This window comes from Megascapheus bottae, unplaced genomic scaffold, assembly GCF_031878675.1.
Source record: "Megascapheus bottae isolate mThoBot1 unplaced genomic scaffold, mThoBot2.hap1 HAP1_SCAFFOLD_322, whole genome shotgun sequence".
NCBI classification, from domain to species: Eukaryota; Metazoa; Chordata; class Mammalia; order Rodentia; family Geomyidae; genus Megascapheus; species Megascapheus bottae.
Window position 1 is genome coordinate 25,411 of NW_028327358.1, and position 13,298 is coordinate 38,708.

At 43.3% G+C, this 13,298-nt stretch overlaps 1 protein-coding gene across 1 annotated transcript in view; it reads right to left on the reverse strand.

Annotated features, from left to right (window-relative positions):
• LOC150040015 (glutamate receptor ionotropic, delta-1-like) overlaps window positions 1-13,298 on the reverse strand; it is a 62,090-nt gene that overhangs the window by 2,286 nt on the left and 46,506 nt on the right. The window contains 1 exon segment of the mRNA XM_090327449.1: window positions 10,895-11,135. Within this exon segment, the coding sequence (XP_090183575.1) occupies window positions 10,895-11,135 (241 nt within the window).

The following is a 13,298-nucleotide window of genomic DNA, read 5'->3' on the forward strand; positions in this document are numbered from 1 at the left end:
AGTTTAGAGTTGACACACAGAGTGCTTGACTTTGGGTGGTGAACCTGTTGTCATTCTCACAAAGTCTCCCAGAGTGAGAAAACTGACAGTTTCCTACAACAACGGAGAAATGGCTTCAGACTAAGAGATATGATGGTCAGAGAGCACATTGGTTTGAAAGTGAACTCAGATCCATGTCAGATGGCAGTTGGACATAATTGACAAGCCCCTTAAGGAGAGCCAGAAGAAATACAGTTCAGCAAGTTGGGGCTAGGAGACCAGCTTTGAGTTGAGGCCATGTCTGAGAGGCAAAAGTCACAAGTGACACCAGGTTTCTACATGAGAGAAGAAAACACCATTCAGGAAAGTTTCATTGAATCTTTCAGAAGTTTATAAACTATAGATGTTCTTCAATTGTTGAGATTAATCCCGAGGATCTCAGCATACGTCAAAAATATCATTCAGTAAATTAAAATGCATTTAATACACCTCACCTACCAAACATCCTAGCTTAGCAAGGCAGGTAGAGCTTGCTTTCACTTGTGATTCAGTGGATGGTGTCCCTGTGCACTTTTGCTCAAGGTTAGCATTATAGCACTTCCTCCAACTTTTGGGAGGTTAATTAGAGATAAGAGTCCCATGGGCGTTCCTGCCCAGGCTGGCTTTACCTGATCTCAGCCTCTTGAGTATCTAAGATTACAGACTTAAGCCACAGGTGCCCAGCTGGCACATTGCTTGTGTAGTAGCATAGTCAACATTAAAAAAGTTCATGGGTTGAACCATGAATCAGGGGCAACCCCTAAATCACAAAACAAATTCAAGTTCGTTGCTTACTATAGTCAGTGAGTTCAAATTCAAGTTCATTGCTTAAGTATAACACAATTGAGCCAGTTGTGGCAGCTTCCTGTCTTTCTATTTATTCATTTGAATTTTTGCATATAAAATTGTTGAAGTAGTCTTTTATGCCTGTTACTTGGAAACATTAGTGTGTGCAAATCACTCAGAGGCACTAATCTCTTCTTAAATATGCTCACAGTTTATTTGCTTTGAGGAAATAAATGATTGTCTACCCTGGACAGCAGCTTGTCAAGTGACCTGTTCACCTAGCCAAGAGATACAATCTGAACCTAAGCAAGAACAAGAGGAATGAGTCTGAAGTTTATTTGGAGAGACAAACAAAGAGAAAATGGTTGGTATTTGGTCAGGAGGGCAGAGGTACCTTATCCAGCTTTCTGCCCCTTGATTTTGGGGCCTCTGGACAAGCCTTGGCTCTGCCCACCACCAAGCCTATTCCCCCAGCTTCTCCTGGCTACCAGGATCCCCTGTGATGCTTCTGATAATGGATGCGATTCCGTCACCTGCTGCATTAGCCAAAGTCACAAGCTACTTTCTAAATGTCCAAAGAGAAGAAGACTGGTAACAGAAGAATATCAGATACTTTGAAGCAAATATCAGATACTTTGAAGGTTTAAGAATTCAAGTTTCAGGGCCAGGAGTTTGGCGTAGTGGGAGAGTGCTTGCCTAGCATGCACGAAGACCCAGGTTCAATTCCTCGATACCATATACACAGAAAATCTGGAAGTGGTGCTGTGGCTCAAGTGGTAGAGTGCTAGCCTTGAGGAAAGCCAAAGGATAGTGCTTAGGCCCTGAATTCAAGCCCCAAAACTGGCAAAAAAAATTCAATTTTCCCTCCTCTGCCTGCAACAAAACCCAGGGAAGGATGGCTGAGAATATCGCCCAGCTATAAAGGTTTACCCATCCATGGAAGAAAACTGATTACCAGGAGGTTTTGTGGATTACTAGAAGAACTAGTTTGTTGTGCAACCCTGACTTTCTTCCTTTCTATGTTCTCTTCAGGACTGTAAGGTCCTCAGAGTTTCCCTTATGCCATGGTTGTGATAAAGGTAAACTCTTATGCCTATGGTTGAGCTCCAAAGGTAGGTCTTCTGTGGGAATGGAAGGAAATGAAGTTGGAAGAGTGGAATTCTTTGCAGCAGGAAGCAAGTATGTGGCTTGTGTTCATGCTAGATTCTGGCAGGTGGCAGGGACAACCTAGTTCTTGTTCTGAGAGTCATTTTAATGTTAGGTGTCCAGAAGGTGATTCCTACTTTTTTCAAGGTTTTGAGAGAGAGAGAAAAAAAGATAACTTCTTGTCCAAGAAGATCACAAGGAGTTGGAAAATTGAGAGCAGAGGGCACAGAGAAAAAAACCTTCCCCTATCTTCTACCAGGCAAACAAACACTGTGAGCTTTGAGGAAAAGACAGACCAATCAAAATCCTCTGAAGAGAAAAACACAAGAAAGCTCTCTTTTTCTCCCTCCTTTCCCCCTCCCCTCTTGATATAGATGCTTTCACCACCGAGATACCAAGGAGAGAATGCAGAAGGCCTGGTATGTTAAAAAAGTGAAAGGGCACAGAATCCAGCCTAACATGTTAAATACAGTGATGTATGGGGAGATGATCAGGTACCATTAAAGCATTTAGAAAACAGACCAATCCAGAAAGTTAATGTAAACCTGGCCATTTAACTTAAGACCATGTTTGTAAGTTGTGTGTTGTGGTTCCAACCTGCAATAATAGTTACTTGGGTTATAAAAATCAGGGAACAATTCGAGAGTTTAAGAGACTCCATCTTCACCATTGGCTGGTCATTATGGCCTATACCTATTGCTCCAGTTCCTTGGGAAGCACAATAGCTGGGCTCGTATTCGTCACCCCCAGATACAAGGGGAAGCATGAGGAGTGAATCGTAGACCAAGACACACAGAGAACACAGTGAGACTCTACCTCAACAATAACCCAATGGAAAAAAAGACACTGCTTAGCAAGCATGTGCTCCTAAATTCAATCCCCAAAACCATCAATTTAAAAACAGAAAGAAAAAGATAAGCATTTCTGAATAAAAAGTCTTGAATACTTTCTGTGTGTGTGTGTGTGTGTGTGTGTGTGTGTGTGTGTGTGTGTGTGTGTGTGTGTGTCTGTGTGTGTGTGTATCTATGTGTCTCTATGTCTGTGTGTATTTACCAATACTGGGGCTCAAATTCTTCAGACTGACCTCATATTCTTTCTTAGTTTATTTGCTCATGGTTGGCACTCTGTGATTTGAGCCATACCTCCACTTCTGAATAAATTCTTTCTTAAGCCCATTTATTCTCTTCTTGCTTCAATTTAAGGATGGATGAATCCATTCCCCGGCTGCGAGGACATGTCATGTGGCTATTAATTAGCCTTTAACCTCTCTACACCAGGACACATGGAAAATGTCCACACCAATTGCAGAAATTTTCTAGAGAGAGTGTCCCATTTCAAATGGCTGTCAAACATCCAACTTCCTTGCGCCACTGGGACATTTTTCTATTCAAATTCCATTAATCCAGTAGAGCCAATGCTAAGACAACCCTTGGGAAAGAAGGGGACCATTAAGAGCCAGCGACCACTGGTTGTGTGACCAGATAAGACAAAGCATGGAGGATCTGGAGCATAGTCTAGCAATAGAGTGCTTGCTTAGCATGCACGAAGCCCTTGGTTCAATTCTTCAGTACCACATACTCAAAAAAAGCCAGAAGTGGTGCTGTGGCTCAAGTGACAGGGCATTAGCCTTGAGCAAAAAGTCCAAGGACAGTGCCCAGGCCCTGAATTCAAGCCCCAAGACTGGGAAAAAAAGAAAATGAGTAGAATAAGAAGAGAAAATTTCATGACTCCTCTGCAAAACAGAAATGCAACCTATCTGAGGGTCGGTCTCACAGTTTTTCTTGATCCTGCTTGTTCCAATTGTTCTGTATGCACCCAGAACTGAACAGCAAAGAACATATCTGATTTAAGGCTTGGAAATCTTGTCTTCTTAGATTACCGGGGGTCACAGTATTAACACATGCAAGGTCATGTTTCGTTGTACCTTCTTGTGTCTGGCCAAGGGAAGAAGCAGCAAGAGTAATCAGCTTACTCAAGGAAAGAGGCAAGAGTAATTTGAATAATTATTCATCTTTGAGACAAAATGGTGCATTCTATAATGTTATGCAAATTCCAATAATGGGTTTTTTAATGTGAACTACATCAGTTTACATCCTCATTATCCTAAGGTTTCTGCATTCAGCCAGGTAATGACAGTTGAGGAAAGAGACCTGGAAACTTTCTGTGGCCTTCATTAATCTAGCATAGGCAGCTGACCTAGTCAAACACCCCAGAAGAATATGACATAAAACCCCACTGGCTGCATTTACCCATGATTCAGCTGCATTCCAGCTCTGTATTTCTTACCCCAAATTAAACATGATGAACAGATGCACCAACAGAGGTTACCAGGGAATCTCTCTCAGGCATTGTCTTGCAGAGAGATAAAGTTCTGTAATTAAGCTGCTGTTCACCAATGTGGAAATAATACAGTATATTGAAAAACGGTAATTAACTAAACTATCATCTATGTAACAGTCTGTTACACGCGGGACTCGTTAGAACTGACTTTGTTTGGAATCCAACAGCTCCTACTTTAAGTCAGGCAAGATCAGAACTAGGAGTGAGGGACTTCTCGTCTGACTACAGCGATCGTTGCCAGCTCTCTCTCACTAACCACTGCAACGAGCCAGGTGGTAAATGAGACGTAATGACTGGGAGAAATGCCACCAAGATGATCCCCTTAAAGTGTGACACCGATGTCTTGGAAAAGGCTAGGGGAGTCAGAGTCATGTTGGATAAAATCAGTGGTTGACCCTCACCTCCAGGAAGTGATCTCAAGAGAGGTCTCACAGGCAGATTTTTCAAAGCACCATGGCAGAGTTTTGAGTAACTTAATCGACAGGGCCCCCACAAGCAATGGCAAACATGAGAATAAACTGAGGCTGGGAGTGAAGTGATTGGCTCGAAATGACACAGTTCTATGGCGAGTGAAGCATCAGTATCAGCACTCTCATCCACCTGTCTCCAAAACCTGGAAGTTTTTCCCCCACCATACCAAAGTAGATATTAGATATTTACCAAATCTCACTATGAAGATTTATCCACAACTTAGCAGAAGGTTGATGGGAGATTTTAATCCCTAGCAGAATATCAGGAGTAGATGTAGTTTATCAATTACAGTTGTCCGTGGCTCCTTACAATGACCCTTTATGAAATGAGGTTCAAGCATCTATATTTCAAATGGCTCAAGAATTAATTATCTTGGATGCACAGCCATACCCGAATGCCATTGATCTCACTCACTGCAGTGATTATCTAACAATTTAACATGAATAAGATTTTCTTTATAGGAGTCCAGGTTAGTTCATTCGAATGAATGAATAAATACTTCTGAGCTCCTACCACCAGATGAACTCGTGTTCTACAGAAAGCATTCATCTTTGGTTCTTGGCACATGGAAGATGCTCAAAACTTCAGTTATATTCATCATGCCTTAGTAAGGCCTCGGTGTCTCAGAAAGAAGGCAAAAATGATGAGAATTCAGAGGTGAGGAGTTGCTGGCAGAATTGCAGCAGAGACAAGTAGGTAAACAATCACTACAGGATGGAATTGTATCTAACACTGTCCACATTCAGGGGAAGCTTTGCCAGTAGGCTGGTTTGGAGATTTGCAGTGATATATAATAAAGTGCTCAGTGCTGCTGCTGGGTACACACGTGGGATATTAACTACTTAGGAGGCTGATGTCTGAGAATCACACTTCGAAGCCAGCTTAACCAGGAGATGTCTGTGAGACCCTTAGCTCCAGTGAACTTTGGAAAAACCTAGAAATGGAGCCTCCATGGCTCAAGTGATAGAGGGCTAGCCATGAGCAAGAATGCTCAAGGATAGCATCTAGGCCCCAAGTACAAGGTGTCAGATCAGCACACCCACCCAAAAAGTGTTCAGTGCCCTCCAACTAAAAGGCCCTGGGCTAAGAACTAGAATGTGCCAAACTGTTCAATCTCAGTAAAGTAGCTATCAGGTTAGACTCAAGTTTCAGCTGACGAGTGAGAACTGGGGATTAAAAGAAGTAGCTGTCTCATGAGAGCCCTGATCCATGGAAGAACTGTGTTACATCCTTCATTTCCTGAATTCTCTGGGGGAAAAATGCTAATATCTGGATTTTAAGTAGGAATTCCTAGTTAGGAACTCAGAATCCAGCACACACCAGCCAGAAAGCCAGTATATGGCTCTTTGACAAGCCTGCCTCTAGAGGGCAGCAGATGCATCTGGGCTCTTGCAGTTCCCTGTGGCCTTCCAAGGGTAAGAATGCCTTTTTCAAATGTTAAGTAGATAAGCTGCAATTTGCCCAGCACAGGCCAGTTACCCTAAGGTGTAATGTGCCTCTTCCATACTCCACACCATCCATTCCTCCATCCGTAAGAGGCAACAGACCCTTGGTCCCCATGAATCAAGAATGTCTCTGGGATGAGAGTAGCCTGAAGACCCTTTGCATATCTTTCTTGATTGAAAGTGTTACAACAGATGAAAAGGGAATTTGTGCAGGAGAGAAAGTCTCCACACAGAATAAACAGTGATTAAAGGAAGAGAGGCTTTGTTAAAGAATAGTGTGGAGTTGGAGATCTGACCTCCCAAGAAGGGCCCAGACAGATGCTGGCCAGACAAAGAGGCCAGCCATCACTCAGTCTCCTGCCACTCAACTACCCTTGCCAGCCACCTCCTGCCTGCTACAGAAGCATGGGGTGAGGGAGGGTGGGCAAAGGCAGGAAGCAGCAAGGATTCTAAGCTTCCACTACGGATGGATGATTCATCTCTCAATCCTCATGTCAGCTCCCATTTGTGCAGTTCTCATCTTTATTTCATGAATATTTTATTCTCAGAGCAATGACTCCACATACCCCATAAATCTAGCGGGTGGCTCTTTACTGCATCCTCTGAGCTTGATGCACTCACCTGCATTGGGTAACTACGTAATTGTCTGATTCCCCAGGAAAAAAAAATATATGAGCTCAAATGCACATGAATATTAAGGGCTTGAACGCACATTACTACTCTTACCCAAATAGGTGTCTAAACTCTGAAGGCAATCTCAGAATAAGCCATTAAACACAGCTTGGGCTCCACCCAAAGACAGGTTCCTTGCTCTTAAGAAATATGGCTGGTGGCCCCAAATGAAATGCTTTAGGAGTAAGTAGACACTCTCACCTAATTTCAAATGTTGCTCCATAAAACACAAGCCACAGTAGATCTAAATTAAACACCATCATTATTTCTCCATGGTTTGAAAGATTCACTTCTTAAATACAGTCATGTTAGCCCTTTCCCTGGTTCCCATGCTCTGTTTAGATGAGGAATCTATACTCCTCAGCCAGACATAAAAGTCCTGAGGAACACATCCAGCCTTCCCTTACCAGCATCTTCCTCCTGCCCTCCTTCCCTGTTAACCATTCATTTGCCATTCACTATCCCATCTCATCGCCAGATGTAGGGTTTCTTCTCATTCTTATCACTCATGTCAGAACAACTCAAGCCCCAATAAATCTTGGTCACTCACCACTACCCACTATGGCCCCGTAAAGAGTTAGCTGGACTAGGGCCTTGGCTGGTACTTGCTGCTCGTTTCAGAAGAGCTGAGATCCATGGAAAGGAGATCTGCCTGGAAATATCTGTGTGGTACCTGCCAGTAAGGTGGTAAATTATCTGAAAATAGGGGCTGTGCTCCCATCAGTGATCTTATTAAAGAAAGAAGGGAGAGAAATGGAAGAAACTTCATCTTCAATTCAAAAAAAGCCAATGGTTCACATCTGTAACTCCATCTACTCAGGAGGTTAAGAGCTGAGGTTGGTGGTTCAAAGTGAGCCTGGGAAGTAAAGTCCATGAGACTCTTATCTCCAATTAACCATCAAAAAGCCAGAAGTGGAGCTGAGGCACAAGTGGTGGTAGAGTACTATCTTTGAGCAAGAAAGCTCAGGAATAGCACCTACGCTCTGAGTTCAAGTCCCAGGATGCATTCTATGCACTCTCTCTCTCTTTCTTTCTTTCTCTCTTCCTCCCCTTCTCCCCCCTCTCTCTCTCTCTCTCTCTCTCTCTCTCTCTCTCTCTCTCTCTCTCTCTCTCTCTCTCTCTCCTCTCCCTCTCCCTCTCCCTCTCCCTCTCCCTCTCCCTCTCCCTCTCCCTCTCTCTCTCTGTAGTATATGTTTCCATACAACATCATAATGATGTCAGGATTAACTGCAGCTGCTCTGCTTCTCTGCATGCCTCTCCATGGACCCTCCTCTTCCTAGAAGCATGTCGGCAGCCAGGGCAGGAGAGCTGCATTTTAGTAGTAAGATATGAACATTCATCTCCTCATAGCTGAGATGTTGGACTTAGACACCAGGAGAAAAGCAAGAAGGGCACAGACAGCGTGCACTCTTCTTTTTGCCTCTACCTTCTCACATTCCTACCTATGTCTCTCCAGAAAATAAAATTCTGTGTTTCTCCCCTTCTCTCTCTCTTACACACACACACACACACACACACACACACACACACACACACACACTTCTGTATACATACAAACTGATGATTAATTCTGGAGCTGTCATGACACTGGGGGTTATAAAGAGATAAAACTGAAAATAGTTGCAAAGGGACAAGACTAAAAATAGACAATGCCTTCCAGAGGCTCCTAGGAGATGTATTAAGAGTTTGAACTCGAGCTTATGTCTTGCACCCCACCTTGCCCACATCAGCCAGGCCAGCACTGCTCACCTCTGCTCCCTGATCCAAGGTGCATTTTCTTTCTCCTCTTTCTTTCTTTCTCCTCTCTTCCTTCCTTCCTTCCTTCCTTTCTTCCTTTTTTTGCCAGTCCTTGGTTTGAACATAGGGCCCGGGTGCTGTCTCTGACCTTCTTTTGCTCAAGGCTAACACACTACTACTTGGGCCACAAGGCCACTTCCATATACATGCAATCTCCAGGTCTTTCTTGCCCCAGCTGGTTCTGAACCACAATCCTCACATCTCAGCCTCCTGAGTAGCTAGGCTTACAAATGTGAACCACTAGCACCCAGCCCAGGTGACATTAGCAGAGGTGGTGGACAGTATAAACAGTCCAAGAGGGGTTTTATATGAGTCAGCCAGTGTCTCTTTCATCCACTCTATCTTCCCTGTTCCTGCTCCGGGTATCTCTGGGGATAACCCTCTCTGGCTGCCTGTGCTGTGCACATGGGCCATGATTGTGGCAGTGGTGAGAGGGCCATGACCAGGATGTGGAGGGGTCAGACATGATGCCCCAGCTGCAGAGTTAAGTGAGGTTCTTCATGAAAACACTTAAAAGGGTAATTCCCAGTCCTTCCCACTGGCTTCATTTACAAGTTTCCAGTTGTAGCTCCATTCTGGTGGCTCATGCATGTATTCATTCTGGCTACTCAGAAGGCTAAGATTTGAGGATTGAGGTTCAAAGCCAGTCTGGATAGAAAGTTCATGAGATTCTTATCTCCAATTAATCACCATTCCATGAATTCCCTGCAAAGGTAATCCTTCCTGCCTTCCTGGGGTCTGGGAGTGACAGAGGAGCTATGGAGGTGGCATTGGAACCATTCCTTGTATTTTTTGACATGGCAATATATACGGAAGGAAAGGAAGATGCCCCTGGAATATTTCAGAGCTCTCTCAGCAGTGCCCTCCTTCCAAGGAAAGGAAAATCAGATGACACTGCTCACTGGGATGAATTGTTAAGAAAGATGGAAGCAAGCAGACCCCATAGTCCTCAGCTAGAAATTCCTTACAGACTGGTGAATGACATCACAGCCAGGCAACCACTGCAGACCACAGAGACGATGACTGAGGTTCTTACTGTCCAGAGGCACAGATTCCCAGCCCCACATTAGACTGAGAAGATTCCAGGCCGCTCACACTGCTCCTGCCTAGTTTTTATGTCTGCCCCTGCCCCTTCCCCAGTTGAGTTTGACTCTTTCCTCTAAAAATCATTTTTGTGAACTTGTGTCACTAGAGTCACCGGAGAATACAAACAACAACAAAAATGAACAAATCATAACAAGTCAGTTGCCTCTCAGTTCCCTTGTTTGAGATTTCCATCCTCACCCCAACAGAATCTGTAAGCAGGGCTGTGATTCCAGCTGTCTGTCGTTGAGGGGTACATGCTGAGATGTGAGAGCCAATGAATGCAGTGACTGGGCTTGTGCTAAGAACATTGTCATCAAATGGCACACCCTGCTGCCATCATTTAGAACTGTCTCCTAGGGGCCCTTGTGATGACTTCATTTCAAACAATTCCCAAGATGAGCTTAAAGAATCCCCCCCCCAGGAGAAGTATCAAAGCACAGATTTAACTGTGATTAGCATCCACTGGGACAGAGCTACAATAATACCCTGAAAGTGGGGTGTCTCAAGCAGGATGTAAACCCTACAAGAAGGAAGGAGAGAGGGAGGAGGGGTAACAGGAGAGATGGGGACACCCTCTGTGGCTGGGTAAGCAAAGAGAACCAGAAAGGAATATGGGGTCCTCTCTTACCCTACAGGTGATCTCTCCAGGTCAGGGTGGAGGCACATGGGCAGGGCAGGGTGGGGAAAGGCTCTCTGGCGCTGCCCACGCTGTACTTGTTCTATAGATAAATACAGGACTTTAGTGGCCATGGCTGGCACGTGGTGCTTTCTTCAAACTATGAAACTGTCCCCTGCATTTTTCCCTCTCTTGTTTTAAGAACAAAACAAACCAAAACCAGGCAAAGGAAAGAGGGGTACTGTCCACAAAGAAATGTATTCTTTACCTGACTTATGATACTACAAACCCTCTGTTCATTCATCCCCTTTATAATAACAATCAAAATAGATGAAAATTTATTTTAAAATATATAATAAAACCAGAATCCCTCCCGATATACATTGCTGATATCTCTCCATAAGAGGCCTCATGTAAACACTAACTGGAAGAAAACAATTGCCCGATGGGATCCCTCCCTCCCTCCCGCCCTCCCTCCTTGGTTGTGGCAGACAGAGGTAGGACCCCAGGTACAGACCTCTTTGGGGGTCTCCTGGTGGCACCGGTTACTGTTCCACCATAACTCCAAGGCAGCTACCAGGCAGGCAAGGAGAAGACCAATTGCCAAGATGCAGAAGACACCAGCAAAGTTGTGCAGCTTCAGGGATTTGCCATCAGCCTGGGCACTGGCGTGGCTGGTGAGGTCACAGCGACCTGTGTGCGGCCACCACTTCTGCTTGAGTACATCTAGGTCACCTGTGTCCTGAAGCTCCAGGATCCTGCAAGACAAAACTCAGGTGATCCATAGTCACAGATCTCGTCCGCTCAGTCCTGGTCTCTGCCACCATGATGGTTCTATTATGTGTAGTCTTGGAGGCAACTCTTTGCCTCAAATTCCACTACAACCCATACAAGCAGACACAGTGATTTCCCCAAAACATTAATCAGGTTTTATCTCTTTTCTCCTCAGCAGCCAATCTCCTTTCCTCTGTGGTCCATGGACCAAATCCAGTAACAAAACAGGAGAATGAATAAGGAATCAATAGGTAAATATGGAAACAAATCAAGTAAACACACACACAGTGGGCTTAAGACATTCATGGTTACAAAAATTATTCGAATGCACCATCTATCTGGCAAATATCATGTAACCTTTCTATTAATTACAATAAAAATATATGAAAAAAAATTATTTGAAGGGTTGGTTGGGATGGGATGGGTAGGTAAGAATGTTGAAAGGAATGATAGTGATCAAATTGCATAGTACTCATAAACTGCCTTGCTGAACACCAACTCGTTGGTACAGCTTTTTAACCATAATAAAAATACCTTAGAAATTTCTTACTTCCACAGGTTGAGCATATCTATCCAAAAAACAAAAATCTGAAATTCAAAATGCTCCCCAATCTGAAAAATTCTGAGGAATAACATGGTATTCCGATTAGAAAATTCTACATATATCTTCTGATGACTTGATGGATAGAATTTCATATGCAAAATTATTTAAAATGGTATATACAATTTCACCTAGGTGTAATCCCTAAGAAAACTCATTATGCATATATACATATATACATATATGCATAATGAGGTACATAATGGTATATATATAATTATATATAATGAGATATATATGTAATGATATAAATATATATAATGAGATATATGATGCATCATATAATGAAATAGTGATATGTAATTATATATTATATAATGATATATATTTATTTAATGCATTATACATATGCATTTAAGAAATAAAGAAACCTCTAAAACATTTCTTATCCAGAGCATTTTTTTAATTTTTATTTTTCTTTGGCCAGTCCTGGGCTTTTGCTCAGGGCCTGAGCACTGTCCTTGGACTTTCTCAAGGCTAGAGCTCTACCACTTGAGCCTCAGCACCACTTTCAGCTTTTTTTCTATGTATGTGGTACCGAGGAATCAGACCTGGGTCTTCATACATGCTAGGCAAGCACTCTACCACTAGACCAAACTCCTGGCCTCTCCAGAGCATTTTTGACAAGGAATACTTCACATGTCTACCCAAGTCTCTCCCTCTAGGACCCACATGATTCTTCATTTATTCATTTGATGTGGAAAGTAATGCCTAATCCTGCTGAGCTTATACTTTCAAGGCATAAGAAACTAGCCTTAAGACAAACAGCCAGCAATGTAAAGACAGAAGCTGTGATAAATACAATGAAATGAAAGTACAGGTGCCAGGAATTGAAATGAAAGTACAGGTGCCAGGAAATGGCACATTTTGAGGCCAGCTCAGCCAGGAAGGCTAAGGAGGATCTTGTGAAGGAAGTAATGGTTAAATTACACCTGAAGCATGATTTATCATAGCTTATACTGGTCTAGAATATTCAGTGTGCCAGGAAATATCTGTGTTAAATGTTTTGTAGATAATGATGAATTTTTGTGTCAATCCTTTGTGAAGGTTATTTCTGTATTCCCATTTTTACAGAGAAAGAAATCAAAACGCAGAGAGATGAAATACCTTCCCAAACTTACTTTGAGGTTGGCAGCATTGGCGTGCAACGAGGCAAAGGAAGCCCCTTCCTGGGACTAGAATTACATATAACTGTCTTGGCTGGTGCAGGGATTTGTTGTGTGCAAGCCACTGTAACAAGGCCAGTGAGTCTGTGGAATGGTGAGTTAGGAGAAGGACGGTGTGAGTAAGTACACAACAAGCCGAGCCCAGGCATCTGGATTGGATTTATTCTACCTTAGAAGGGCAACTCCTACTGCTCCTTGCTGCCCTCTGGTGAGGCTTTTCTAACTTGTATTTTGTAGCTTCCCCCTGAAATCCAGGAGCCTAAAAAGTGAACCAGTGGCAGCCTGGTACATCCTTCCCACATGTGCCACACACACACACACATACACACATACACATACACACACACACACACACACACACACACACACACACACCAACT